The sequence below is a fragment of the Drosophila pseudoobscura genome, chromosome 2, assembly GCF_009870125.1.
Source record: "Drosophila pseudoobscura strain MV-25-SWS-2005 chromosome 2, UCI_Dpse_MV25, whole genome shotgun sequence".
In the NCBI taxonomy this organism is placed as follows: domain Eukaryota; kingdom Metazoa; phylum Arthropoda; class Insecta; order Diptera; family Drosophilidae; genus Drosophila; species Drosophila pseudoobscura.
In genome coordinates, this window is record NC_046679.1 from 16219933 (window position 1) to 16247819 (window position 27887).

General features: G+C 45.8%; 3 protein-coding genes across 6 annotated transcripts; 2 read left to right on the forward strand and 1 right to left on the reverse strand.

The window, feature by feature from the left end:
- The first annotated feature begins 4036 nt into the window (after positions 1-4036).
- LOC4801913 (general odorant-binding protein 99b) lies at positions 4037-5831 on the forward strand. Of its 3 annotated transcripts, none has more exons than XM_033384893.1 (2): positions 4037-4606; positions 5033-5831. In XM_033384893.1, exons 1-2 carry the CDS (start codon positions 4118-4120, stop codon positions 5726-5728), a joined length of 1185 nt encoding a protein of 394 aa, XP_033240784.1. In that variant the 5' UTR covers positions 4037-4117; the 3' UTR covers positions 5729-5831. The 3 variants fall into 3 exon arrangements, with proteins under 3 accessions (XP_033240784.1, XP_001358931.2, XP_001358932.3); XM_001358894.4 differs by lacking the exon at positions 5033-5831 and having other exon boundaries at positions 4038-4174; positions 4238-4753; XM_001358895.4 differs by lacking the exon at positions 4037-4606 and adding an exon at positions 4870-4974.
- On the reverse strand, positions 5726-6737 carry Obp83cd (Odorant-binding protein 83cd). The gene is made up of 3 exons (XM_001358896.4): positions 6615-6737; positions 6228-6557; positions 5726-6141 (listed from the first exon to the last, which is right to left on the reverse strand). Exons 1-3 carry the CDS (start codon positions 6663-6665, stop codon positions 5794-5796), a joined length of 729 nt encoding a protein of 242 aa, XP_001358933.3. The 5' UTR covers positions 6666-6737; the 3' UTR covers positions 5726-5793.
- Positions 6738-13347: 6610 nt separating this feature from the next.
- Gasp (Chitin binding Peritrophin-A domain-containing protein Gasp) lies at positions 13348-24845 on the forward strand. 2 transcript variants are annotated; one of them, XM_015181970.2, is made up of 5 exons: positions 13348-13544; positions 19798-20007; positions 20080-20268; positions 20340-20550; positions 24461-24845. In XM_015181970.2, the coding sequence occupies exons 1-5, from the start codon at positions 13502-13504 to the stop codon at positions 24513-24515; spliced, it is 708 nt and encodes a 235-aa protein (XP_015037456.1). In that variant the 5' UTR covers positions 13348-13501; the 3' UTR covers positions 24516-24845. The 2 variants fall into 2 exon arrangements, with proteins under 2 accessions (XP_015037456.1, XP_001358934.2); XM_001358897.5 differs by lacking the exon at positions 24461-24845 and adding an exon at positions 20867-21477.
- The last annotated feature ends 3042 nt before the right edge of the window (positions 24846-27887 follow it).

The window sequence follows — 27887 nt, forward strand, 5'->3', positions numbered from 1 at the left end:
GAGGGAGGTGGGGGGAGGTTAGGAGGCTGTTGGGAGGGTGTTAGGGTACTGGTACGCCGAGTGAAAACTAAAACAAAATGAAATTTTATTTTGCATTTGAAGTGATTTCTAGCAGCAATGACTTGTCTGGGACTGTCTCCTCGCCTCCACACATGCTTTAGATTTTTATTTGTATTTCAAATGTTTTGTGAAAGTGCCAGCAGCATTTTTAGCCAGAGTCGAGTCCATTTGGTAAACGTTTCCTCCCTTTGTTATTTTCTGGCCAACTAGTAGGAAGAGTTTTATATTTTTTTGGTCCTGTTTTTGCATGATTTTTGCGGGTCCCAGCCCAAACATACCTCGAAAAGTTGCAGCAGAAAAAAAACAGCTCAAAACTCTCCGAGGCCACACACGAACACACACACGGATCTGGGGTGCATGACTTTGAAACGTTGGGACGCCCAAAACTGAAGCTGCAGTTCGAGTTAGAGTTTCAGTTGAAGCTGGGACTGGGGCTGGGACTGGGACTGGAGCTGCAAGTAGATGACCCGCATGAAAATGCTGGCCCTGGCATATTTTTATGCCGCAAGCATGCAGGACAAATGGCTGAAATTTTTGCGCTCCTGATGAGGATGTGGGATGAGTAGGGCCAGGCCGAGATGGCGATGGCTGCCCTTGGGCAGCGGCGGCTGCAGTTAGTTTTCGACATGTGTACGTGGCCCGCCATCAGCAGCCACTGGGCATGCACTGAGTGCCAGGCGAACCAGTACCGAGCCAGGCGAAAAAGTCATTTCTCCTCGAGATCCTTCCCCTTCCCCCACATATTTCCTACGCTCTGACATAGTTGCACCATAGTTGCTCCTGAACCTGCATCAGTTTCTGTGTAGTGTGTCTTGTTCGGGTGGTAGTGGTGCTGGCCTTAGGGGATTGACGGTGGTGGGGGGGGCAAACACAGAGCGGGGTAAATATATATGGGGAAATTGAACAAGTCGTTTGTCGGCTGCCCTAGGAATTTATGTGTGCAGGGAGCGTGTCGCCATCATCGTCTCCATCGTCTCCACCGCCAGACGGACCCGTTAGTCGAGTTGAAAATTAAACATTGCGTATACGCCTAGGTGCATAATAATTCATGCCTGGAGTTGAAGCTGGTAGACCAGGCCCATTGCTCACCAGGCGACTGCAAACGAAATTGTGTGTAAAATGTTTTAATATGAGCTCATAATATATGAGCCACAGACAGGGACAGGGACAGGGACATGGACCGGCACAGTCCAGTGGCAGAGGTAGAAGCAGTCTCTGGGGCAGGCTCTGGGGCAGGGTAAAGTGAGTGGACACCGCAGCTCAATTTGTGATTTATAGACAGAGCCCAGGCCAGAGCATGAAGCCAAGAAATGGAAACCACTCGGTTATTGAAAGAGTGTGTGCCGGCTCGCAAGTGTTGTTCTTAGTGCTGCTGCTGCTCTATTGCTGCAGTTCTGTTGCTGCTGCATTTCAAAAACCAAAGGCCATGAAATTTTATTGTTTAGTTTGGAGGCAGCTGTTGCTGCTGCTGTTGTTGGTCAAGGCGTGCGATATGCCTAAAAATGGATGCTGCCGGATATCCTGTGAAATACGAGTACAGCCTGCATGCACATGCCTAGCAATTGAATTTACATTTCGTTGTACCTAAAAAATACAAAAATACGAGTACTCCAAGCATCATACAGAGTTTTTGCTTGTAACTTTATGTCATTTGTTTTCGTTTCTCCCTCTCTGCCTGTCATTGCTAGGTTTTTTTTAATTGACCTGGAAGTTTGTTTGTGTTTTTGAAGGACACCCTGGGACAACAATAATAAAATTCTATGATATTTACTCGATGGCACTCGAAGCGTATCTCCTCTCCTGAATGCTTTAAAGTCAAAGAGCGCACATCCTATCTGGACATCGCAAAGGCAACAAATTCAATCAGGAACCGACCTAATTATAATCTGCGTAAATACTGCACACAAAACACACCGCAGCTCTGATTTCGTTTGTTCGAGATACGTTTTTCTGGACTGTGTGCATTCACACCGCACATTTAGTAGTTAGTTTCGATTACCGAGCTGGCCAGCTCATGTGGTTTGCAATTTTTTCGTGCCCTGGGTCCGTGGCAATGCTGAAAAATCAATTATGCCCTGCCTGGCATTTAATTAAATATTGTTGCCATTTTTTTGCTGCCTGCATATTAACGCAATTATTGAAATGGGGTGTGCATGGGCTTAGGCACATTTGATGTATGTATATTCAATATTTTTTTAAGCCAATATAAAATACCGCAACGGGTGGCATGGGTGGGATGGATGCCCATTCGGAATGGGATAAATGCAATTGTGAAGCGTTTTGCAAATATTTTAGCACTTTTAAATAAATACATGCCGGCAGGCAGCTGCACTTTGGCTCAATTTATGGCAGAAAAAGTTAAAACGAAAGCGAAGCCAAAAAATGGCGTTCGTTCACGTTAGAGATCCGTTGGAGGTTTGGCAAACGGTGAATGGAACTGGGAATATGAAATGGGGAATGGGAATGGCAATGGCAGGCCCCATGCAACTGTGAAGCCAATGCCGTGTGTCGACGTTTTCAAATTCAAGTATTTATTTTAAATTTTTCACTCTCTGCAAAAACATTCCGTTTTTCACCGGAGATGGAAATGGCCATCGTGTTTTTTTGGTGCCGGCACTTTGCCGAATCTACCGTGGTCAGCCTTAAGATGGAATAATCATAAATTTATAAAGAAATTTGAAATGGAATTTCATCATATGCATACATTTCAAACATTAATTCGTATTCTTATCTTATCAGCAAGTATTTGAACAATTTTATTCATTGTAGATACGCTGCCGATTATATACATCTGTTTCCAGACTGCTTTCACGTCTCGGGTGTAGCAGCTTAAACTTTCAACATCTCAAGTAACCACATGGGCCAAGGCTGAGCCCTTCATTAGCCTTTACCTCTTGTTTTAGCCAACATGCAACACATCCCAGTGTCCCTGCTCGATGGGTTCAAGAGCCCACGCCAATGTCATTGACATGCCACGAAAGTAAAAGCCAAACCAATCGAGAGCTGCCCGAGGGCTAGCATGTGACCCGGGTGGGTAGGATGTCTGGATGAGTGGACCAGGGACCGTGCTCTGGGTCTGGCCCTATGTGCAATCTGTGCAATATTCCACGAACTGCCGTTAATTACACAAATGCAAAAGTCTGTTGGGCGACCAAATTGGTCGGTAATAAATAAATTCAATTGAATAATTTATTTAATTTATTTTCGGGGGCTGTTGCCGCGTGACATAAAAAGCAGTAAACAAACAAATTTTTTGTATTTTTCCCACCGCCCCCATGTGGCAGATGGGCAAAAAGCTGAAAAAAAATACGACCAGGCCCGGCCTTCCAGGTGTCGGGATACGGAAGTGTGCAGCAAGCTGACATCGAGGTGTTAGAATTTGGTGCAACCCAAAAAAAGGGAGGAAATAAATTTTAAAAACAAGCCACCAAAATGCCAAACACACATTTTTCAGTGCTGACAATGGCAGAGCCCATTCCCAGAGTCAGGAATGGGGCAGAAATATGTGTGGCACAGGCCAAGTGAATTTGTGGAACGAAAACAAATCGTTTAATTGGCTTAAGCAAAACGTAACCATTATACGGCCGCACCGTTGCCCGATTATATAACCATCCAGCCCCAGCGCGGCCCAACAATGATGTTGACAGCGGAGTCACAGTCGGCATCGGTTTCAGCCTGGCTCAAACCCGTTTGCCAACGCTGCGGCTGCTGCTGCGGCTGCTGCTGCTGCTGCTGCGACTGCTTCACTTAACCGTTTTGTTTCTTTATTTTTTAAGAGCAAACTGACGCAAGGGTACCGCCAAGAGCCAACCACCAAGCCACAGCCACAGCACCACCAGCCACACCAGGCACCAAGTGTCATGGAGACAGGCATGGGCCAGCAACGGGTTTTGCGTGTTATTATTCACTCTGGTCCACAAATCTGCCCCGACTTGGCTTCGCCCGCTGATATCTAGAGCCCACCTTCGCTTCGGTTGGGTATATAACTAATATGGAAAATCTCGTCCGGACTTAGTCGCTTGCCACATTTGCTCTCGAGCCCTCGTCCGAGCCAGAAATGAAGTCTTTCACTCTCCTGCTGATTGTCGCCGTTGCTGCTGCTGCCGTGTCGCAGGTCAGTGCCCAGTGGTTGCCCTTGCTGGCGGACGTGACACCTTATCCCCCCATTACTTTGCAGACATCGGCCAAGTTCCAGGTGCGAACGCACGACGATGCGGCCAAGGCCTTCGAAGATTGCCGGGAGGACAACTACGTGCCGGATGACATCTACGAAAAGTTCCTGAACTATGAATTCCCCGCCCATCGTCGCACCAGCTGCTTCGTCAAGTGCTTTGTGGAGAAGATGGGTCTGTTCTCGGAAAGCAGGGGCTTCGACGAGAAGGCAATGATTAAACAGTTCACGGTCAAGACCCCCAAGGATCTGGACACGGTCCAACATGGCCTGGAGAAGTGCATCGATCACAATGAGGCGGAGTCGGATGTTTGCACATTCGCCAACCGCGTCTTCTCCTGCTGGCTGCCCATCAACCGGCATGTAGTCCGCAAGGTCTACGCCTGAGACGTCCCATGTGATATAAGAATTTTTTCAGTCATTGTATTTTGAATTACTCCAAAATAAAAACGGTACCGAACTGACCTAGTCCAAGGCGATAGCCCCAGCGGGCTAGTGGTTCTGTTCTGTGCATCTCTACAACTCTGTAGTGCCTCTACGCTGTCATTCATTGAACCCACATGAGACTTAATCTCGCCAGGCTGATAACCTCCACCTCCACTGCATCAGCTTCGGCTCTCCGGTGCCCGGTGCGAGCACTGATAGGCGCATGATCTCGTATTTAGTTTACATTGTGCATTCTCGGCATCTAGATGATCTCCTTGTGGATTATTTTAGCAGGCGTGTTCGCCGTCAGCAGCCTGGTGCGTTCAACTGGCCCGAACACATCCCAGATCTCCTACTTATCAGTGTTTCCATCAGGTTCTGGCAGATCTTGCGGGTGAAGCCAAAATTCTGGAGAACTGTCTGAAGAAAGTCAGCAGCCCGGAGCGCATTGTCAGCGATCTGCAGAAGCTGGAGCGCTACCCCGAATGGACAAGTGAGGAGGTGCCCTGCCTGATGCGTTGTCTGGCCAGCGAGAAGGGCTGGTTTGATATCGTGAAGAACAAATGGCAGGGCAAGAGATTGACCGATGACATTGGCGCCGATGTCTACAACTACTGCCGGTTCGAGCTGATGCGGAAGTCACGGGACGGCTGCAGCTTCGCCTATCGCGGACTCCGCTGCCTGAAGCAGGCGGAACTGCACGCCGGAACCAGTCTCAGCACGCTGCTCCACTGCGCGCGTACTCTGAATGCCACCAATGTGGAGCTGCTGCAGTATAATCAGCTTAAGACCGAAGAACCGATTCCGTGCCTCTTCCAGTGCTTCGCTGATGCCATGGGTTTCTATGATACGGCGGGAAACTGGCGTCTCCTCAACTGGCAGCAGGCCTTTGGCCCCAGTCGCATGGAGAATCAGACGCAGGAACAGCCACTAGACTACAGCGAGTGCCGACGCAGTGATAAAGAGCGGAAGGAAGCCACCAGCAAATGCTCCTGGATGTACGAGGAATACAAGTGCTGGGAGCGTCTCAATGGCAACGATTTCGGGGAGGAAAGTAGAGAGACGAGCTAATAGCGTAACTATAAAGTTACTTGTATTAGATGACATTATGTTCATTTATAATAGAGATGGCCGATCTAAACGGCCATGACATAGCACGTGAACTGCTGGTAAATGCTGGAACACTGATTCCTGCCACGCCTCTGATGGCACGCGGACACATGGGCGCCCGGCACTGGGACACCCAAGTGTCGCCGCATTATCGGGAGCTGCCAGCGGCGGGTGCGCTCGTCAAACAGATGCAGCTTCGATATGAAGCAGCGCGTGAAACAGGGAATGGGCTCGTTTACGGGGTACTCGGGATACGCCTGGAAGCGGCTCCACTCGTCTCGGTCCACCAACTGCAGGCAATCCTTCATGGCGGTCTTGGCAGACTCCGTGATGTTGGGCATGCTCTCGATCTGCATGAATGGATGCCCCTCCAGCTGCGTATGTTGATAAGAATCAGTATCAGTATCGGGGGTTCACTGGACTGGGTGACTGGGCATTATCTCTCTTATCGACTACTCACGTTGGTGATGCAGTGAAAGCCCGCGTAGGCATGCTCACAGCTGCTCTGGGAGCGACCCCCGCCCAGCTCTAATCTCTGGCGACAGGCGTTGTATACGGGCCGTCCAAAGAGCTGCACAACGCCGCTCTCATCGAAGCCCGTGCGATTGTCGTAGAACTCAAACATCTCGGCGAGGTAGCACTGCGTGAAGCAGGGTATTTCCTCATAGCCATCCGACCACTCCTTGAACCGTTCCAGACGCTCAGCAGTCTCAGAGGTAAGGCCTCCGTAGTTCTTAATGCACTTCTCAATGCTTTCTGTCTCGTGGTCGAGCAGAGCCAGGCTCTCCAGCTGCAAAGTACAGGAAGAGTAATTCTGTGGTTCTGTCTGTTTGTTATCATGGCTTACCACTCCTATACACAGGAAGAAGGCCAGCAGTGGCCACATTTGCCTCGACATTGTCTTGCTTGCTTTTTCTGGCTGGTGGTGATTTCCTTCACGTTCTGCGACCGATGGAATACTGAACCTCAGGCAAAAATCTCACTCAGCACTTAACGATCGATCTATCATGGTTCTAGCTCTGGGCTCTGGACATTGATAACCCATTTTTTTGGCTACCTCAAGTTCAATCCAATGCTTCCGAGTGGGCTGCTGATAACAGAGGTACAATCAGAGCTCCCGCACTATCATCTTATGGTTCAAGTTTAGGCCTCGCTTGCGCAAAGAATCTCGAAACGATTGTTGCGACGCGTCGGGGCACACCTATCGATGCCTCTTACGCAACTCCATCCGATCACTGGGCCAGATGCCCAGTTGCATTTTTGTATCGATCAACACCTGCCATCGCAGTGCCACATCAGGCTGGTCATTGGAATCATTTTGCTATTGAGGGTTGTTAATTGATGTGGCATTTTTTGTTTTTTTTTGGCATTTTGCCCGACCACTTGTCAGGCTTTTAATATTATTTGTTGTTGCTGTTGTTGTGGTTGCTAGTGGGGCTTGTGGTGCTGTGGTTGGCTTGGCCCAACCTGTAAAAGAGCGACATCGTCCCACTTTACGCATTTTTGAGCAACCGGATTCAAGTATCGAGAGTGAGCAAAACGTGTTTAACATGTCGCATCATCATCATCATCATCATCAGCAGCAGCAGCAGCGCAATCCAAGCCCAAAGCAATGAAGAGATCTTCATCTTCTCCATCCGCCGCAATTGCAAATAACTTCAAAGTGGTTCTGCCAGATCGGCCCAAGAGTCGGCGACAACAATCTCCACAACTATCGACTGATTCGAACGGCACCGGCAAGGCGGCCACGTTTCCCCCACAAGATTCCACAATTTCTTCGCAGTGACCTTGGCTCGTTTTCTTGCGTGTTTGGCCGTAAAAATTATCAAATCCAGTTTTTCGATTTCCTCTCTTCTTTCACTCACCCAGCGACCGGGTCGGGCTGGACCGGGACGGGACGGGACGGGACTGGACTGTTGTCAATTTGTACAAATTTTCGTTATATAGTTAATTGTTTTTATTTCTTCTCTGTTTGTTGTTGCCAAACAGCTTTTGTGTCGCCACGCAGTCGGCGGTGGCGGCGGCGGTGGGGCCACGGTGATGACAACGATGACGACACAGCATCAACAGTTCGGTTCGGTCCGGTCCGGTCCGCCTGTTGCCTGGAGATGCACCAATGCACCGAACCACCGAGCTGCACTGCACTGCACCAATGGACCGACGCCTGACCTTTGGCAATTTAAAATGCAACAACCTGGGGCCTGGACCGACAATCTGCAGCTTTGGTAACACTTCACACTGCGGTGGGATGTTTCTTTCGGCTTGTTTCTGCGATTACAAAATGATCCCGGTCAGCATTTAGCATTTTTCATTGAGCTTAGCATAGATTTGAATACATTTTGATGGGGCCTGATCAGAGTCTCGTTAAGGCGGCTTTCTTCGGCTCGGATCGGCTCAGCTCCGGTGTAGTCCAGTCCCCTTTGTGTCGCAGCAGCTGACTGAATTTATGGAGAAGTTGGACATTTTAAACGTTTCTTTTGTGTCTGGTTTCAAGGTTATAACCCAGTTTTTGCCAGGGTGCTTTTATTGGTTTTTTTTTTAGCAACACAACAGCAGTGTTTTATTGTGGGAAAGAAACTGGAACTAAAATCGAATTCGATCCGATTCGATTCGATGGGATTGGTGCGTGTTCAATACATTAATGAAACTGCAGGCAAGCCTTTTGATAAAAGCTGAGAGACGGGAGACGATGGACGAGAGACTAAGAGATGTTCCGATAACAATATCTGTGTGCGTCCTTGGCTTAGTTGCCAGTGCCAGAGCTGAACTTGCCACGAAGTGCAGGACAGGACAGAACAGGACAAGACAGGATAGGACAGGGTAGGACAGCTGCCTTTAATGACATTTACAAATTGGATCTGGCATCTGTCGCTCTTCTGGGGTATGGGTGCTGCTGCTGGCCACTCCAAATATAATTAAAAACACATCAGCTTATTGTGCGCAGCTTGTGCAATTTTTGGCACATTTCGCATGCAAATCAAAATTCCACTTAACGGGGTTTCCGTTGCTTCTGCCCCGTTTAGGGGGAGTACGCATCGAACGGAGACCGTCTTCAAATGGCCATAATTAAAAATACATCTACGCAACATGTGGATTTTATGTGTGTCCAACTGGCCAAAACCGAGCGGAGCGGAGAGAAGCATTGTCCTAAGACAATGAAACCTAGCTGAAATCGAAATTGAAAGTGAGCCCAGGCCAAGACGCCTGATGGGAGGTAGAAGTCAACAACCTGTGCGTGTTTGTTGCCTTCAATTTGGTGCAAAACATCCAACTCATTAGCTCGGCATCTTCGTTAGGTGGGAATTAATTATGCAGATGTATTCATTGTATTGCGATTTCAAGTGTGGTAAAATGCAGCCCGTCTCGGCTCGGGCCTAATGGAGGTGTGGACCACGCTCAGACAATCACAATGATGATGACGATGACGAATTGGGGCGGTGTCTGTGGCTGTGCCCAATTTTGGGGTAACTACACACACAACAAACTACGAAAAGCTCTTCAACTTCTCAAGTGCCTTTCTGTTTGTGTTTGTGTTTCTGTTTGTGTTTGTTCATGATTTTCATTTTCGATCTTTCCAGGGCATTACAAATTAATCCCGAAATCGCTTAAGCCTCCGCCCCGAATGAAGCGTTAACTAAGTAAGCACTTTTCAGTCGACAGAAAAGCAGATCTTATGAGTGTTTGAAAGGAAATTTCTCTGAGCATTGACCTCGGACTGCGGTTGCGTGTAATCGGCCGCCACTAAGGCCTGGGCCTGCCACTTTGGGGGATTACGTAAATCCGAAATTAGTTAATAAATGAAAACTGTGAACTGTGAAATGAGAAATGAGAAATAGTATTGTTCAATCTATATGCCGTTACGTCTGAATAAAACGCTTAACCGATGCAGTTCAAGCTGCAGTTTGATTTTGGCCCGAAGCACTTTGGTCACCGTTTAGTGAGCTCCAAGAGGATTACAATCTAAATTTGCTTATGTAAAAATGATCTGCCAATGGGCAAAATAATTGTCAAACGGAATGGAAAGTTTTGTTTACAAAAAAAGTTTAAAAGTTTAGCTTAGATGTCTGGCCAAAGCATATTTTTTATAATCTTGCGAGGGTCATCGTTAAGCCGTTTACGGATAGTTAAACAAACAAAAATAGCATTCGGTTTCCTCAATATTTGTTTAGAAATAATGGCTCCCATCCGGCAGTTAGATTTATCAGTCGAAATCAGATGGAAGATCAGTAAGCTTAATGAGACTTTGAGGTATCGGGCCTCAAGAAGCATTAATTGATCTATTAGTAAGTGTTCTGCAACCTGTTTCTAATGCTTTTCACTCTAGAACAAATCTATTAACTGTCTGTAGGTCAAGTCGGTTTAAGACCTTGTCGAAAGCATTTGCATTTAGCCTTAGTTTATATTCTACACTTATTTAAATACGTAATCGCTCCACCTTCACAGATGAAATGCAGGTGACATCTAGGAGGTGACACCTCCCCATTCCATTGGGCGCTTTCCAACAACCACCCAACTAGGTCAGCCAGCCAATATACGCGTACAGCTGGTACTTGAATGAAATAAAGTAGCCGCATGAGCATTGTATTGTATACATATAGGCATAATTAACTGGAAACCGTTCTAACGGGCCTTCGGCGGCAGTTGTGCGTAATACGAAAGATTCCAGTCACGAACTCGCGGCGGTCGCAGTTGCAGTCGCTGTCGCAGCTAGCGACAAATTACCGTTTCACTGTAAATGCATTTGCCAAATAGCAGCTTTGGGCTAAGAACTTGCCTGGCCAAAAACGACAGAGACTAAAACTGATCACTCGCCGCACTCACAATAACAATCACTCGGAATTCACTCTCTGTGAATGGTGTGTGAGTTTATCGACGACGAATCAGATACAAATGGCATGCACTTACCACGTGTGGTGGCAGACAGAGGGTGGTGGAGTGGGGAATGGAGAGCGGTGGACCAAGCCAAACCACTTTTCTTCCGCGTTGCTCATGCGATGGCGGCGGCGATGCAGACAGCGACGCAGACGTCAACTTCAACGCTTATGGCGACGTGGCGACTGCTGCCGCACCCACCCACAAATGGGCTACAAAAATCAACAATTAAAACCGTTCACAATCTCCGGCGATTTCCATGTCTGATGCAATTTTTAGCATTTTTCAAATATTTTTTAATTTGTCCGACTACATATTAGTAGGTTTTTCACTGTCTGTTGGCTTTGGAGTCTTCGTCGCTAGTTACTCCACTGCAATTGCCTGGGTAAGAATTTCTGTTTTCTGATTTCTGACTACTGCGGCATAATTTGGCATTCAATTTGATTGCAACGCCTCGTCGACTGGCTGCCGCTGCTGTTGCACTCCCTGAAAATGCCAGAGCCAAAAAATATACGAATCCATAACAAGTCCCACAAGCCTGACGCCTGACAGCTGCATGGCAAACACGTTTCTCGGCTTGCCCCAGCTACCCCGTGGCAGAGAAACCAACCCCAAAAGAATACCAATCTCGGCTTTGGCTCCTGAAACAAAAGAAACAACTAATATGAGTAACTGCGGGTGAGGCTCTCTATCTATACTCGATACTTGATCCAGCAGCCGCAAATGGAACGATGCCAAACAACAGTGGGGCGGGCTATCGAAAGCGAAAGCATAACTGACAAGGTGGCTTAGTTGGAGGTTTGTACCTGTATCTGTATCTGTATCTGTAGTTGTCGTACCTGTAGTTGTGGCTGCTGTCGCTTTTGCACTTCTAAAACTGGTTGGCTGTCTGTGTCTGGACATGTAGGCAGTGGCAAGCAAGTCTTCTAGCCTCCACTTCAATAACACAGAGGCAGGAGCTCAAACTCAACTCAACTCCTATCTGAACTCGACTCGAACTCGACATTGCCTCAGAGAGTCAGCTGTAATTGTTCTGCGCTGCGGCCGTCTCTGGCCTGGCTTTAATTTCATATTCTTCCTGCATTCCGAAACCTTGAATCACATTTCTTGCATTTAATTGCACACATTTTTTCAGATTTTTTGTTGCCGTTGCCTTTGCCTCTTGAAGGCGCCGTTGAGTGGCTGGCTGCCGTTGACCGCCGGGCTGGGACTGGGGCTGGGTCAGTTTTAATAGCTGTTGCTGTTGCTGCTGCTGCCACTGCAACTTCCATTGCAAAAACAGCAACTGGCTGGCCTACCTTTTACTTGCACGCACCGAGCTGGGCTGGCTGGCGCTGGCTGTGTCCGATGACGGCCTGTTTTAAATGCCATCCAGTCGGGTGACTACCGGGCTATATGGCTCTCGATGTTAGTTTATTTGTTTACTCTTATGTGCATACATATGTATGTATATTGTAAGTTGCATTCAGATCGGAATGGAGACGTGCATTGCATTGCCCGGCACCGGTTGACCATCGCATTGCATTTCACATTAAGAAATCTCATGTTAATTGTGTAGATTAACTTTTAATAATCTTTATTCTATGGAGCAGATGCAGGGACCATGGGACGTATGAGCAATGACTAGATCAGACGAAAAATGCCACGAACATGAGTCACTCTCAGATACAGATACAGATACACAGGCACACACACCCCTAACTGAGGCAAGATCAGAAACCAATAAGGTGAAGTTCAATTATGAATCTGATATTTTTGATATTTGGTGTGTCTCTTGGCTTAGTTGAAGGAGGCCGAACCCTGGGATATAATTAGCGGCAGATACAAATTGAATGCTACAAGTAGCCCACACACTCACTCAAACTACTCCCAAATACACTCACACTCGCAATGAATTGAACTTTCAGGCAAAATTCCATTTTCAACCCCCACCTTAAAAAAAATCCATAAAAATACAATAAAGAAAAGTAAAAAATGCAAAGCGCAAGCAGCAAAAGTAAAACGAAAAAAAAATACCAAAAAAAAGGAAATACTTAGAGGGGCCGAAGCTAGTGATACCCTAGCAGATCGATCATTTCCGTGGCAGTAATCTGATATTTTTTAGCGAACTTACTGTGATACGAAAGTGCAGCAATGACTTTGGTAGTTGTAAAGTATCGGCCAAAATGTTGACGATCATGCTGATTACAAATAAAACTCAGTTTTACTTCGTCAAAGCCATAACACCCTCTGCAATAGGGTATAAGAAAGAGCAAGCACAGGCCGGCAGAGCAGATCAATTGACAAATGGCTTGAGCCACAACAATGGTCGAGCTGGGCACTGCGCTGCTGACTGCGCTGCTAGCAGCGCTGCGGCGACAACACTTTGCCACCCTGCATACAAAGCAGGCAAATACAGTTAAAAGTCGTTTACAACAGAGCGAGAAGGAGAGTGAGCGAAAGAGAGAGCGAGTGAGAGGCAAAGCATTAGAGGGAGCGCAATATAGCGTTAATGCGTGGCCTACACAAAGCTGACTGCTATGAAGCCAGCCCAGTCGCTGTACCGTTGCAATGTCAGTGGACGTGACGCTGCCTCTGCCGCTGCTTCTGCCGCTGCCTCAGTCGCTTGTCTGCTGCTGCTAGTCTGCTTGTCTGCTAGTCGACTGCTCTGCCAACGCCAACGTCTGGATTGTTCGCGGCGGGCGCGCATGCGCAGCGGTATAAAAAGCTCCCGCACCAGCCAGGCAGCCACACACAGTCCAAGTCGTTCGGTCCCGCTGTCACACATTTTTTCAAGTGCGGTTACGTCTCGTCGCCAGCAGCAGCAACAACAAGTTTTTAAAACACACACAGAAAGAGCCCAAGCCCCAAATCGATCGCAAAATGAAGAAGTTTTTCGTTGTGTTTGTTGCATTATTCGGAGCCGGTATGTATCTTTTGCTAGCCTAGCTATTTCAAATGAGAGAAAGAAAGAATGAAAGCGGAGGGAAAATACAGCATACGTCATGCTAAAGCTTTTCCGCTTGCGTAACACGAAGGACACTTGAGCAGCATCAGTGGCAACATCAGCGACAGCGGCAGCGGCAGCAGTGATGAAAAGTGTAAAAATCGAGAGTGTTTTAATATTAAGCTCTGCCTCTGCTTGTGCAACGAGTAAATCAACTATCTCCCATTTGCTGCTGCTCCAATTTTATACACGGAGTCGCAGGGGGCACAGCACAGCAAAGCCAAAAGCAAAAAACAAAAACCAATGAAAATGAAAATGAAAAGCAAAACCAGAGGGAAATGTACATAATTGAGCAAGCGGTCAAAATAGCCAAGCCCAGGCAAAGCCGAGACCATGCCAGAGACCGAACTCGAACCCGACACGTTAGCTTGCATTTTCCCTGCCTAGTTACACACAAAGATACTGAGATACAGTTACGGATATACTTACACACAAATGGGGAGCGTACTCGTATCTACTATATGTATCTGTATCTCAAATGAGTATCTATTGGTTTGCATCGATTTCATTACCTCATCGACGACGCCTTAAAAAGGGGGAGAAGTTACAACAGAGACGATCGCTGGATCGTTCGGCTTCGTTGCAACTCAGTTTTGCAACCAATTCTGCTGCTGCTGCTGCTGCCTGCCGTTAATGTTGCTGGCGTAATGCTGCTTTGCAAATGATATTAAGACTTGAGATACAAGCCTGGCCTGGCCTGGCCCGTCTGTTATCTAATGCAAGCCTTTTATCGATTAAAATTTATGGTTTCCATCAAACTACGAGGTGTGGTCACGAGCATCAAATTGTTCGGAATCGTTGACGAATGCCAATTTTTGACATTGACATTGAAAAGCTTTTCAGACTTCTCCATAATCATCGTCACAAAAGATGTTTACGAGACCCAGCTAATGGGGGAGATAAGCAGAAGCCGAGGCTGGGGCTAGGCCCAAGGAATTTTAACTACGCCGCAGCAGCCGCTCCCCGATTGCCCGCAAAAACCCGTTTCAAATGCCAATCGCTTTTTGGTTATTCAACCTAAAATTTTTGCAAATTGCGTGCCATGCATTTCAGAGCCAAGTCGTGCATGGCCACAAAGCAATTTCACTGTTCAATTTTAATTACCAACAATTTGAGAGTTATTAAACTTAACAACGGGCCAAAACATAAATGTTTAATGGGCCCATTTTGATGAACTGCCTGCCTGTTGGCAGTGGAGTGCGGCCCGAAGCATTGTCAAGTTCAAGTTGGCATTAATTATGCAATGGCACTCGCTCATTTGTTCATTGGTTCACTTATTGTTCGGCTTGAATGCTCGAAAAGCTAAAGAGGCAGACAGCCACATACTTCTCTCCTAAGTGGCAGCAAAAAACTTGCAACAAGACTACTGCTAATCACGGCGATAAACAATTTAAGTGTTCCAAAGATTTCCGAAAAACACACACAAAACACAATAAATTTCCGCATTTTGTTGCGTTGTGCTGTGACTCTTGATTATTTGTTGTTTTTTGTTGTTTTTCTCTTTTCTCGTGTTGCATTTGCTGCTGCTGCGGTTTGGTATCGAAAACTAACACCAACCGCAGCGGCGGTAAAAAACGAGAAAGAATGTGGCAAAAGACATACAATATAAATTTTGCCATTTCGCTATTGCCACACACCAGGCAGCAGGGGCACACGGACACACAATAGCAGCGCAGCGAGTCACGCTTGAAAAGTTTTTATTTTGTGGCAACAAAATCAAATGAAAAGGGCCGCAGCAGACATGCTGCTGCCCGGGGTGGTGGGGGGTGGCAGAGTGGCGGAGTGGCGGAGGGATATTGTATAGGTTGCATTAGGGCAGCACAAACACACACACTCACACAGTGTTGCCAGGGCTATCTATGGTGATTTATGGTGGGGCAAGCAACAAGGAAAGCCAACGCTTTTAAAACTCAATTTGCATGCCACTTTTGGTGGGGCACGGCACGGTACAGCTGTACAGCACTCACACATCGAATGTTGCAAATCAATTTTCAAATGCTGCATCGTCGACGCGTTAAATTTGAAAAAACTCTTTTCGATAGCAAATGCATGTATTTGGCGGAAAGCCCACCAAAGCGGTTAAGTCGCATTCTTTGGCTAAACGGATTTATTGCTCAATATATGACAAGCTAAAACTATTGGAGATTGGGGCTGGGATGGGAATGAATGACGCACATGCGGCGGCTTTCGGCACTCAGCACTCAGCTCTCAACCATCGACTCTTCGGCTCTCAGAAAACCCACAAGAGCACAAGAGCCATAGACAAACAATAGACAAGCAATTCAAACGCAGATTAACCTACATACGGGGGGCTACAGGCCGACAACAGTGTAGGTAAATATTTAAATATCATTACGATGTTGTCTGCGGCGCTATATGAAAAAACTGTTTTTGGAAAAAGCCAACAACAGCAGCAGCAGCAGCAACATTTAGCGGAAATGCTAGACTGTTGTTGGTATTGCTGTTTCTGGCTGAGTAAATACCAAGCCTTAGCCCCGACCAGGCTGGGGCTGGGGCTGTGGCTGGAAGGCTAAAACTCTAACGAAACGTGCTTAAATGTCAGCAATTTTCTTGATTTATATGGCGGCAATGTCTTGGTGCTGTCCCGGCAGACGTGGCACGGCCAGACAACAATACCAACAACGATAAAAGTAACGTCAGTACCACCAGCAACAAGAACACTTGCGAATTTGCCACAGGCAAATGATAGATACATACTTGTTCTTACAAGTGCCACACCACACCAGACAAAAAACACCTTGCTGCATGGAATAGAGGGCTCCAACCTGTGATTGCAATCCGCTCTAGAGGCGGCGATTATGAGTCGTCCCACCAAAAGTTGTCATAATGTGGATGAGGCCAGAGACAAGGACAGAAGTCCTTCATAATGCTTCAGAATTTGTTTGCTGGAATGCCAAAGGCTGACGCCTTCGCTCTCGCCTCTCCCTTCCCCTTCCGGTCTTCCATTCTGGGTTCAATGCGCTTCGGTGCCGGTTGATACTCATATTTATTGCCTGACAACTGAGTTGGTCGGCATGCAATGAAAATTTGTCATCATTTGTCATGATATTTTCTGGCAAGGCGATACAATGCAGACCCATACTTGCCAGAAGACACAACGATTGTAGATAGAGAAGATGTTTGCCCCCGAGTTAGAAAAGAGCCAAATGGGAACTTTTGCGTGAATGAACTCGCTCCTAATTATAAAATATAGTATAGCTTTGAATTATTGAAAATGTATACAATTTGCAAATTGCCAAACGCATTCAGTGGTTAATTTTTTAATTATGAATTTATTTGTTTTACAACGAGTACATTTGCATCTTGACAGTGTCTGTCATTTAAGTGAAACATGAATTAATTTCATTATCGTATTGAGTTTTTTCCCCCTGTGATAGAGCTACTTAATAAAGTTTGTAGCTTGTGTGACTGCTGTGTACATTTTTGGTTAATTAAATGATTATGTTAATGGACGAGCGGATGTACAAATGATAAACAACAATGACAGCGGGAGGTCGGGTCGGGCTAATGGTGCGCAATCGACCAAAAAGACCAATACAAATGTCGGTTGTACTGTTGAAATGTCAATAAAAATGCATTATTTAAATGCACAAACACATGCAGAGAAATGCAGAGATATTCAATACAGACACCTACGAGTATTCTGCTGCAGAGGATTGAATCCTTCCGTTCACATTGTTTGCGCAAAGCGAGCAAAAAATGTAATTAACAGAGCGGTATTGATAGATAAAACAATGATTGCAAAACAGTAAATTAAATTAAACAGCAAGCAACACCAGGCAATCTGTCTAACTAGCATATAAATAATTCGACGCCGAATCACGTGGTGAGCGCAGACTCGTAGGCCATTCCAACTATTCCACTGAAAGGTGTGCCAACGGCGAGAACAAAAGACACCGGCCTGGCCGGCCAGAGTGGGTTAGTAGTTGGTCTAGAATCCAGCTAAACCGGTTCCTCACCAATAAGCCAGAATGTGGACTAGACTATACTTTTGCTTTCGTTTTTGTTTAGCCAGCAGCTTCTGCGGGCTCCCACTGAGCGAATACGAATATAGATGTGATGTTATGTCATGTCAACAGAGCTCTCGACCGAGACGATTGGTGAAATAATAAGAAATCTTTTGGATCTGCTGTTTCGGGCTCCGGTATGGTATCGTCCTCCATGGTACGGCCTGGCAAACATATTTCACATTCGCACCGTTGGCCAGGTGTTGAGGTGCTGAGGTGCTGGGGAATACGTAATTGTTTAGATAACATGTGGTACTTACCGAGCGCGACAAAGCACAGGCACAATGGCAAGTGCACAATCATCACCCTGGGCAGGTGTGCGAACGCATTAGGGCCGCGGCTGCGGTTCGTTCCTGTGGCTGGGGCAACAATGCTGCTACTGCTACCGCTACTGCGGGTCGCTTGTAGCCCTTCTGTTAGATTGCACTTTTTCCGCACAGTTACAGATGCAGCTCGGAGGCAACCAAACTAAATTATTATGGAAAACGTGGCTGGGTGAATGTTGCTCAGCTAAGTGCTTGGGAATGGCTCGACTCATACGATTTCTGGCTAATTGATTTGCCGGTTTCAAGCAAACTCCAAGGCTGAGGCAAAAATAGGTAAAAAATTCCTCGAATTTTTAAATTAAATCAAAACTGGTGGATCAAGCGATTAAATGACCATTTAAATTTCATGAAAATTCAATTCGAGCACGAACAAACTGCGTAATTAACAAAATTACAATAAACAAATGCAAAACGAATAAACAATCAGTGCTCTGCTCCCGTTCGGTTTCAGCCCGGATTCGGCCGGCCAGGGCGGTCGGACCGGCTAAATGAGTGACTAACCCGACTGGCCATATATGGCCATACAGCATTTATTCGGTAAAAATAAATACGAAGCGAAAATAACAGTTTTTAATTAAACTCTATGTATAATTTTATCGATGCGATGCCACAGTTTTGATTTATTCGCCCGTCCCGTCGTGTGTGCGCGCAGTGGTACTCTCGTAAATGTATCTAAAATTTGATATTTGATTAGTTTACACACAACATGAATATTGCATGTTGCTTATGCCGGTGTGTGTGAGTAGGCCAGCGAATCAGTTGATTTTTCTATGATTTTTTCCCCCCTACATTCAATTGTTGCATTCATGCGGTTGCCCAGGCCTTTGATGCCCCCAGGGGGCAGGACTATCTGCAGGCCCAGGCCCATGGCTTGGCATGGCTCGGCATGGCTCAGGCAATTGATGCTCACTTCTGATTGAACATTGGAAATGAAACGTGACCGCAACGCTGTGGCCTCGCAATTAGATTATCACACATGGGGGCATGGGGCATGAGGCATGGAACAGCTAGACAGGGGATATTTTGTTCATTTTGTCAGGAATTCTTTTCAGTGCCAGACTACGCGTCGTAATTATTTTTTGACTGCTGCCATTTGATTTACGCATCCATAGAAAACACATTTCAGTGCCGTCAAATACCACATTAGTTAGTTGTACAAATGCAATTTAGTTCGTTACGCTCTGCGGTTGCATTGAGCTCGAGTGCTGCCACAGAGATACAGATAATGAGAGAGGGATCTCATACGAGTGGGGATGGGGATGGGTACGAGTGTGGAGCCACGATAAGTCCTTGGTGGCGCGTTTCAGGTGCTTCAACTCTCGGTCCCAGGGATCGTTCGGTGTAATTTCATATCCAAAAAGACAGACGAAAAACAAGCAAAAAAATATAAGACGAAGCAAAAGTAAATGCAGTTGGCCCTGAGCTGTCAACAATCCTTGTGTGTGTGTCTACGTCTCTGCTGAAAGTTGCCTTCGAGATTTATTGGCAACCGTCGTCTCCCTGTCTCTTTCTCTGTCTCTCTCTCTGTCAGACATCAGACTTTTTAAAGTGAATGCCTTTTGGGCAAGATGACAAATGGCTGGGCTTGGACCTGGGCCCATCGTCATTATGTTTGCCCTCATAATGATAATATGCGTATGCATATGAGTACAATGTCTACTCCATGGACATTTCGAAGTCATTTTTAGCCGACAATTCTTGGCCGGTGACATGCCCCACTCATGTGTTGCGTGCTTGGGTTAAATATTTGACAAACGATTAGAAATTAGTGTAATATTCGTCTGTACTCATACATATCCCTTTTTGCATCTATTACAGCCGCGGCCCAAAGTAGTTTTAAATGTCCCGATGACTTCGGATTCTACCCACACGATGCTTCGTGCGACAAATACTGGAAGTGCGACAACGGTGTCTCCGAGCTGAAGACCTGCGGCAACGGCCTTGCCTTCGATGCCACAGACTCGAAATACCTCACCGAGAACTGCGACTATCTGCACAATGTTGAGTGCGGCGAGCGCACAGAGCTGGGTGAGTTTCCCAAATAAGTCCAGAAAAATAACCCAAAGAAGACTAATCGGAATTTATGTATTATTTTAAAAGAGCCCCCAATCACCACGCCGCACTGTTCTCGCCTGTACGGCATCTTCCCCGATGAGAACAAGTGCGATGTGTTCTGGAACTGCTGGAATGGCGAACCCTCTAGATACCAGTGCTCGCCCGGTCTGGCCTACGATCGCGACGCCCGCGTCTGCATGTGGGCTGACCAGGTGCCTGAGTGCAAGAACGAAGGTGAGAAAATTAATTTATTTACCCCTAAAACAAGATGATTACTAAATAAACACATCGATATTCCTTCGCAGAGGTTGCCAATGGCTTTGCATGCCCTGCTGCCGGTGAGATCGCGAATGCCGGCTCTTTCTCGCGCCACGCCCATCCCGAGGACTGCCGCAAATATTACATCTGCCTGGAGGGAGTTGCTCGCGAATACGGCTGCCCCATCGGTACTGTGTTCAAGATCGGCGACAGTGACGGCACTGGCAACTGCGAGGATCCCGAGGATGTTCCCGGCTGGTAAGTGTTGACACTTCAAAAATATCCTTACTCTTAGGCTAGCACCTGGTTTTGATTTGTTTTGCTTTGGGAGCGCTGTTTGAGTTTGAGATTTTTGGCCACGCTTGCACCACTTGACACTCGACACTCGACACCCGACACTCTACACCCCCCACATTCTCCTCACTCTCTACACCACGTTTTACTCTGTCTGAACTTTCATTCTCCACTTACTCACTCACTCACCTCACCCACTGCATCACAGATCACATATCCATATCTCTTGGCCTGTTCTGACATATCTCTTTACCTTGGTCCTTTACCTTTACAATTACAGCGAAGACTACTATGGCGATCTGGATTTGAAGAGCATCCGCAAGAGCGAACTTCTAGCTGGATTGAACAGTGAAGGTCGCACCAAGGGCGCGTCCAAAACCAAAGCTGCCTCCTCCTCCTCCTCATAAACATAATAACAACAAAAACAACAAATAACTAAACAAAAGCAACTACAACAAGAACAACAACTACAATACAACAAGATCAATAAACTCAATGCCCAATTTCCACATTTCCGCCACCTCCTCCCGCTGTCCCCCCCACATCAAAAACAAAAAGAATACTCAGCCAGCCTCGAATCATAAATCCAATCGCATCAGATCTATTGCCCTGCCATTCTCGTTCTTCTCCTTACTTCTATTCCATTTTGTGTTTCTAATTTAGAACTCTCTTTCCATTCGCAATCTGAGACCAATTTCTGCGTCAAATCAAAATTTCAACTCAAGTTTTTAGATTCAAAAGGTAACAAAAAAGAAAAAACAAAAACAAATAGAACAGAAAAGAACATCGAGGAATGAAAGAATCCTTTCAAAATGAAGCGTAAAATTTAGAGATTTGTACATTTAAGTGATCCTTGTTTATAAGCTTATAATTTTATTTTATACATAAAAATGAAAAACAAAAAATATATATAAAAAAAAACAAAAACGAAAAACCTAAATCTTGTTGTTCTCGTAGAAAACTCCCTAATGTCTCACCGTTTCCTTACATCATTTAACGTATCATTCACTGATCTATCAGTAAGTCTCTATCATTTCCCGGGCCGACTAAAACTTAAAGTGCGCTCCTCAAATCCAAAAACTTTCTGTCGAAATAGAATTTCTCGTAAATTATTTATAAGTTGCGGTCTATGTGTGTGTACATTTGAGATGTTTTTTTTCTGGCCGACTTGTTGTTAGAGTCTGTAAATAATAAGTAAACATGAAACTTTTCGAAGCAAAGCAGCCTGCCAGCCAGCCAGGCCATACAGCCATATTTACCGCAAATGAAAAGTTGGCTGGCATTCGGGAGCGACCAGGAAGTCTTTGGCAATGTCGCCGTCGCCGTCGCCATCGCCGCTGACGTCTTTTCAAATGCACAAGAACTTTGTTAATTATTCATTAGATTCTATAAACAAAAACGCGATACAAAAACTTTAAATGAATTTTCAAATTATCAACACAATTGCAGGCAGAACCAGAAACACTCAGGCACACACACACGCACACACGACGGAAGAGAGAATAGAGAGAGGAATGGTTACAGAAAAGAGAGGGTCCTAGAAAGGACACTGGCACCTCGATAAAGAAAGGGAAGGGTCTAGGGCATGGGCATGGGCATGGCTTCGTCCCGAACTAACTCATAAAAGCTGGCAACTTTAACGTTCGCTCCTCGGCATTGCCAGAAAGGGTATGCGAGTGCCTTACTGTGTGTTTGTGTGTACTCTTGTTTGTATGGGTGAACCTGTGCTTGTGTGCATTTATGGCTCGCTCATGCACACACACATACAGCCTGGGAAAAAGTTTTAAAACTAATTAAATAAAAATTATAAAACTATACAAACTCAAGGCACAAGTTGTCGCTGCTCTTCGGCTGCTAAAGGACATTTTCTGCTGTGTCCTGTGAATGTGTATGTGTTCGCGTTTGAGTGTTTCTGTGTCTGTGCATGTGCATGTGTATGGCTTTGTGTATGTGTCTCTTAAGCTCTTTTTGGCATAGAAAAGCCGCGTAAAGAGCTCTCGAATTTTGGGGCAAATATAAGCATAAAGTCGCTTGCAACCATTCAGTTGGTCGTTGCTGCGGACTCAGCTCTTAATGCCACTCTGCAATACAGTCAGAGAGCAACCGCTGGATGTCATCTTTTACTTTAATAACCTTTAGAATGCTTTCACTATCTCTATGGTTGTTTCTGTGGCTAGCTCTTTTTTTCAGCAAGAATGCAATCTTCAATTAAAAGTTGTTGCTCCAGGGCAGCGTCCTTCCGCTTTCATGAGTCAAATCCTTTGCCTTCCTGTGAGCTCTGATTATGTTTGTGGCTGAGGTTGGAAGAAAAAACCAAACCAAGCAGAGGGAGCTCGTCAAACGCACAGCACATAAAAGTATCTTATAAACAGATATGATTAAACAAAAAACAAAGTTACACAACTGTCCACAAACCGCTACAGAAGGGCAGACACTGGATAGACCAGCTCCGACTCTGAATCTGAGTAGGGTGGAGTATTGTACAACTCTTGATGTATAATAACCAAGCCCTCGCCTGGACAGGCAAAGAAATCCCTTTAACATTTTGACTCTAATTAATTTTAATGACGATATAAACGCCCAGAAAGTACATAAAACTAGAGCGCAGGTTGCTGCCACCAACTGCGGGCAAAAGTTATGAGCCGGCAACTGCTTCTCAATACGAGTATTCAGCACAGGGGCACAGAGGCCGTGGACGGCGCCCGGGGGGCAAAGTGGCAAGCTGAAGTAGAGTGCTCTAAGTTGGTGAAGAGATCCAAAATGGAACGTAAATAAAAGAAAAGGAAAACAATTTCGGTCCACTAAACAAGAGCCATATTTTGCAGCTAACTCCCAATCCTCAGAGCTATCCTAGTTGGGCTCTTCCTGCTCTCCCTGCTCTCTCATCATCATCCGCATCTTCATCACTCCCAGGAATAAGCCGCAACATTTATGGTGGTGACTTCTCAACAACCATTGCAGAAGTCCAAGACCAAGTCAGGGCTGGCCCAGAGCCATAGCTGTCCTTGGTTTTTGGTCAATTCCATTTAATTTAATTTAATAGCCTTGCGCTTTTTGTCATTCGCTGTCCCGAGCCGCACACACAGCGCGCATTTTATATAAAGCTGAGCCGCGGAAGCGAACGGGAATGGGACAAAGACTAGTGCTGGGGATGGGATGGGAGCTCCATATATGGCCATGTTCTGCAGCAAGAGGCGTGCTTCGCCGTCGTACTTGTCCTTGTTTTCTGCGCTTTAAAGGCAATTTGTTGTTCGCTGATAATGTTGTTATTGCGGCCAGAAGGCAGCCCAGGCCAGGCCAGTCCAGTCCAGCCCAACCCAACCAGCAAGCGTCTTTTAATCCTTGACGTCCTGTTGCTTTTGTGCTCTCGCTTTCGCTATTCCATTTTATCTGGCCAAGCCACAAATCCTTGTGTACATCCTGCCAGCCCTCCCCTCCATCCCAGCTCTCTCTCGTCCACTGCTCGTAACAAGATTTTAACAATATTATTTTTAATTACGGTTTTAATAAATATTTCCTTTGTCAATTAACAACACAAACTGAGGGCTGGCCCTCACGGCATCACAAAAAAAAGGGAACAAATTAAACAGAAGTTGGTCGCAGAAAAATATAGCATGGAGAAAATAATTCTTTGCGCTACCTAATCACATTTTGTCGACTTGTTAACCAAGTCCTGACTCCACACACCCACATCTACTCTTACTCATCACAGAAATTCCTCAGAGCATGACTGGCAAGAGACAAAACAATTTAATTAAACAAATCAGAGCCAGGCCAGAGCCACAGCCCCAAGAAAGAAACGTTCCTTTGCATGTTGTACTCGTAAAGCAAGGAATTTATATTTATTTAATACTTCCTGTTTCTCCTTTTACAGCGAGGATTACTATGGCGATGTAGACCTGAAGGCCCTGAAAAAGTTGGGCTTTTAAAAATACTCGTATAGAGAAACACCAACACCAACACCAACACATACTCGTACAGAATGTAAGTCATAAAGAGGTTGAGGCCTGAAAGTCAATGCAAGGCAGGCAACAGGAGAGGCGACAAAAGGAGCAGCAGCCCGTAGCAAAGGATGGATCAGGAGGAAACCACAATAACAGTGGGCTTAAAATGCTTGCCACACACACTCACACACATAGACAGACTTGCCACAAGCGTAAAGTATGCATACAGAATATACAAGAATCGTACAGTTGACTTTAAAGACTGAGCACAAAAAAACACACCAGAAACCTACCCAGAAGCAGAAACCCAATGAAGAAATAGTCGATGCCTCCGCCACATTTAAATGGAGGAAAAATCAACAAAGAAATAACGCTTGACCCCGTAGTCAATTACATTTTCTCTGATTCTAAATCTGAATCTGCCCGTTGCCCATAGAGCGGAAGCCTTACGGTCGACTTAGGTTCGCCAAAAGCCTTTGATGAGCCAGCAGCGAGTTCCGCGAATTCCACATTTACCACAGCGGCCGCCACAAAAGTCAAATTTAACTTATTTAACTAAATACTCAGAAACCGCATACATACCTACCCCTCACGCTATAATAACTTCCAATGTATTGTACATATATAGAGATTCAGTTTAGGTTTAAGTTTGCATATAAATGAACAATGCATGAACGACTTATATAAATAGCCTTTTTTTTTTTGGTGTATTTCTCCACTAGGTAGAGTAAGTATTGAGTGCATTAAACTTATTTCAGTGCTAATCTGGAGAACAATCGGTATGTACTCGTATATTTTAATCAAATGGATCGGATTTTTCATTAGGTCAGCATCCAACACAGCCAGTCGGAGCGGACTGGCTTCTGGGCAGATTTCCAAATTTCCACAAATTCTTTTCCACAATTTACTATGTAACAACAACAACTGCTGTAGCAGTTTGAGCTGCTGCTGACCGCAAAACACAACACGCATACGCACTGTTTGCCAAGCAAATAACAACGAAAAGGCCTTAAACCAAAAAACAAGTAAATAAACTTAGGAATACAAAATATACAAACACACAAAATTGATAATTATTGAAAAGCTGGCCATCGGAGTGGGTTGGCGCTGCTGCTTGCAACACAATGGAAACGGCAGACAAAGGACGCATGGGGAGCGGCTGGCAGCATGCATCAGGGGCAGCAGGGGGCAAAAGGCAAACTATAACGACGCACAAGTGCAACATTAGCCTATGAAAAGATTGAAAAGCATCCTACACACAGTTGGGGACAAAGGACAAGTGAATGTTGCAGCCAGCCTGCAACTATGCAACGAGAAGACATGCTGTTGCATGTTAATTGAAATCAATAAGTGGAACACACTCCACTCACACACAAATACACACACACACAAACACAAGCCTGAACATTGCTGTACATTCAATGTATATCTGTCGGACTCTGTGTCTGTGTGGTTACAATGGCGACCAGGCGCCATAGACACTGCAACAGCAACAACAACAACAAAAACAATGGAGCGCAGAGTAGCAAAAGAGGAGCCAGCACAAGAGCAGGAGCCACAGAGAGAGCAGCAGCAGTAGCAACAACACAATGGTTAGTTATCGAAGTAAATGTGGTAAAGTAAATTATTTGCCCAACGGCTAATGACAATGGCAATGGCAACAGCAACAACAACAACAACAACTTTCAGCATGAACTGCCTCGCCGAACAGTTGGGCAACCTCAGCCTCACCAATGCCAGCTCTCTCTCACATATCCCTTTTTTATTTATTATTTAGGCAGATGGCAGTTGCATTTTTCTCCATTGCCAGCTGCTGCTGCTGCTGCTGCCGCTACATTAGTTGTGGACCTGGCCAGACGTAAATTATGCATTGTTATTTTTAGAATATTTCCACCTAAGCCCCATTCCCTCTGATGCGGATGCGGACAGTTCCGTTCCGTTCCGTTCCGTTCCAGTGTTGTCTTGCCTTGACTAGACCGGCCTTTCCTGGCTGCAGCGACGTGATGGCAATTACTCCAACTCCAACACCGACAAGGACTCTGGGCCTCGGCCTGACGGCGCACACAGGACACCCAGCAACAACAACTGCCGCAATGCAGTCGCATGTAGTTGCTGCTGCAAATGGCTCGTATAACGTGCAAAAACTGCAACTGCAACAACAAAGCAAAACACGGCCAGTACCAGAAGTAGCAGAGGGTGAAGCAGAAGCAACACAGGCAGAGGCAAAGGCAGTGGCAGTGGCAATAGCAATACACGGCAAATGGCAGCAAAGAAAATTATGCTTGCAATAACATTTACATGTCTGCGTGTCCGAGTATTATCTTTGTAAGTGTGTGCCAAATTTATATGCCAATAGTCGCTTGTGGTGGCCAACAAGCCAGAGGACACACATTTTCATTTTAAACATTTTCCCCGGCTCAACATTAAAAGAGGAATAACAAATAATTGAAACGAGAATAGACAGCGCGTATAACTGGATGTGGGCCAGAGGGTAATCAAAATAAGTGCAGTCCATTCATGTATCCATATTAAAAGTAAAGGTAAGCTGATATTCAGAGTCAGTCATGGGTCTGGGTCCAGTCCGAGCAAAAAAGTAAAAACTTTAGCCTTACAACGGACCAGAGTCAATAAGTTTTGAAAGCACCTGTAAATGGAGTAATTTATAAATACAAATATAAGTTTATAAATGGTATATAAAGCTCTTTTTACTTTAAGTGCACGTGCACTTGAAAATTGCACACCAGCATGCCGGAGCAGAGAGGACCTTTAATGTGGTTCCGATAATTTTTTTTAAGATTTTTATCCTGGCATATCATAGCTCTCCCCTCTCTGATTTCTCCCAAGCTTATCGACAACTGGCAGGACTTCACTGTCCGCTCAAGTCATCTTAGTCATTGGTCATCAAAGCCAGGCCCGGCTTGATTCAATAAAAATTGGCTTCCTCCATTGGCCTCCATTGTTAAGCGGGCCACTAATGCGGCACCGTCGGCAAGTACTTTTCCGAATAAGTGGCAGCAGAGGCAGAAGCATGGCTGTGGCTGTGTCGCTGCAGGTCCTTGCTCAAGGGGCCTCCTTCACTGCTTCTGCTCCTGCTCCTGCTCCTGATATTTCTGGTGCGCGGAATGCAATGACAATGTTCGGCGCTCAGGGTGGGAGTTGTTCGGTGTTCAATGTGCTTCATGACAACGACGCGAAGCCGGGGCCAGGCATTGCTTATTTTTATTTGCCTGGCCAGGACTAATGCCCGGGCTAGAGCAACAACAACAACTGCTGCTGCTGCTGCTGCTAGCAACAACATGCAATGCGCTCTAACGCCCTTATCCTTGTAACGACTTTGGCGATGCTGTTGCTGCCGTG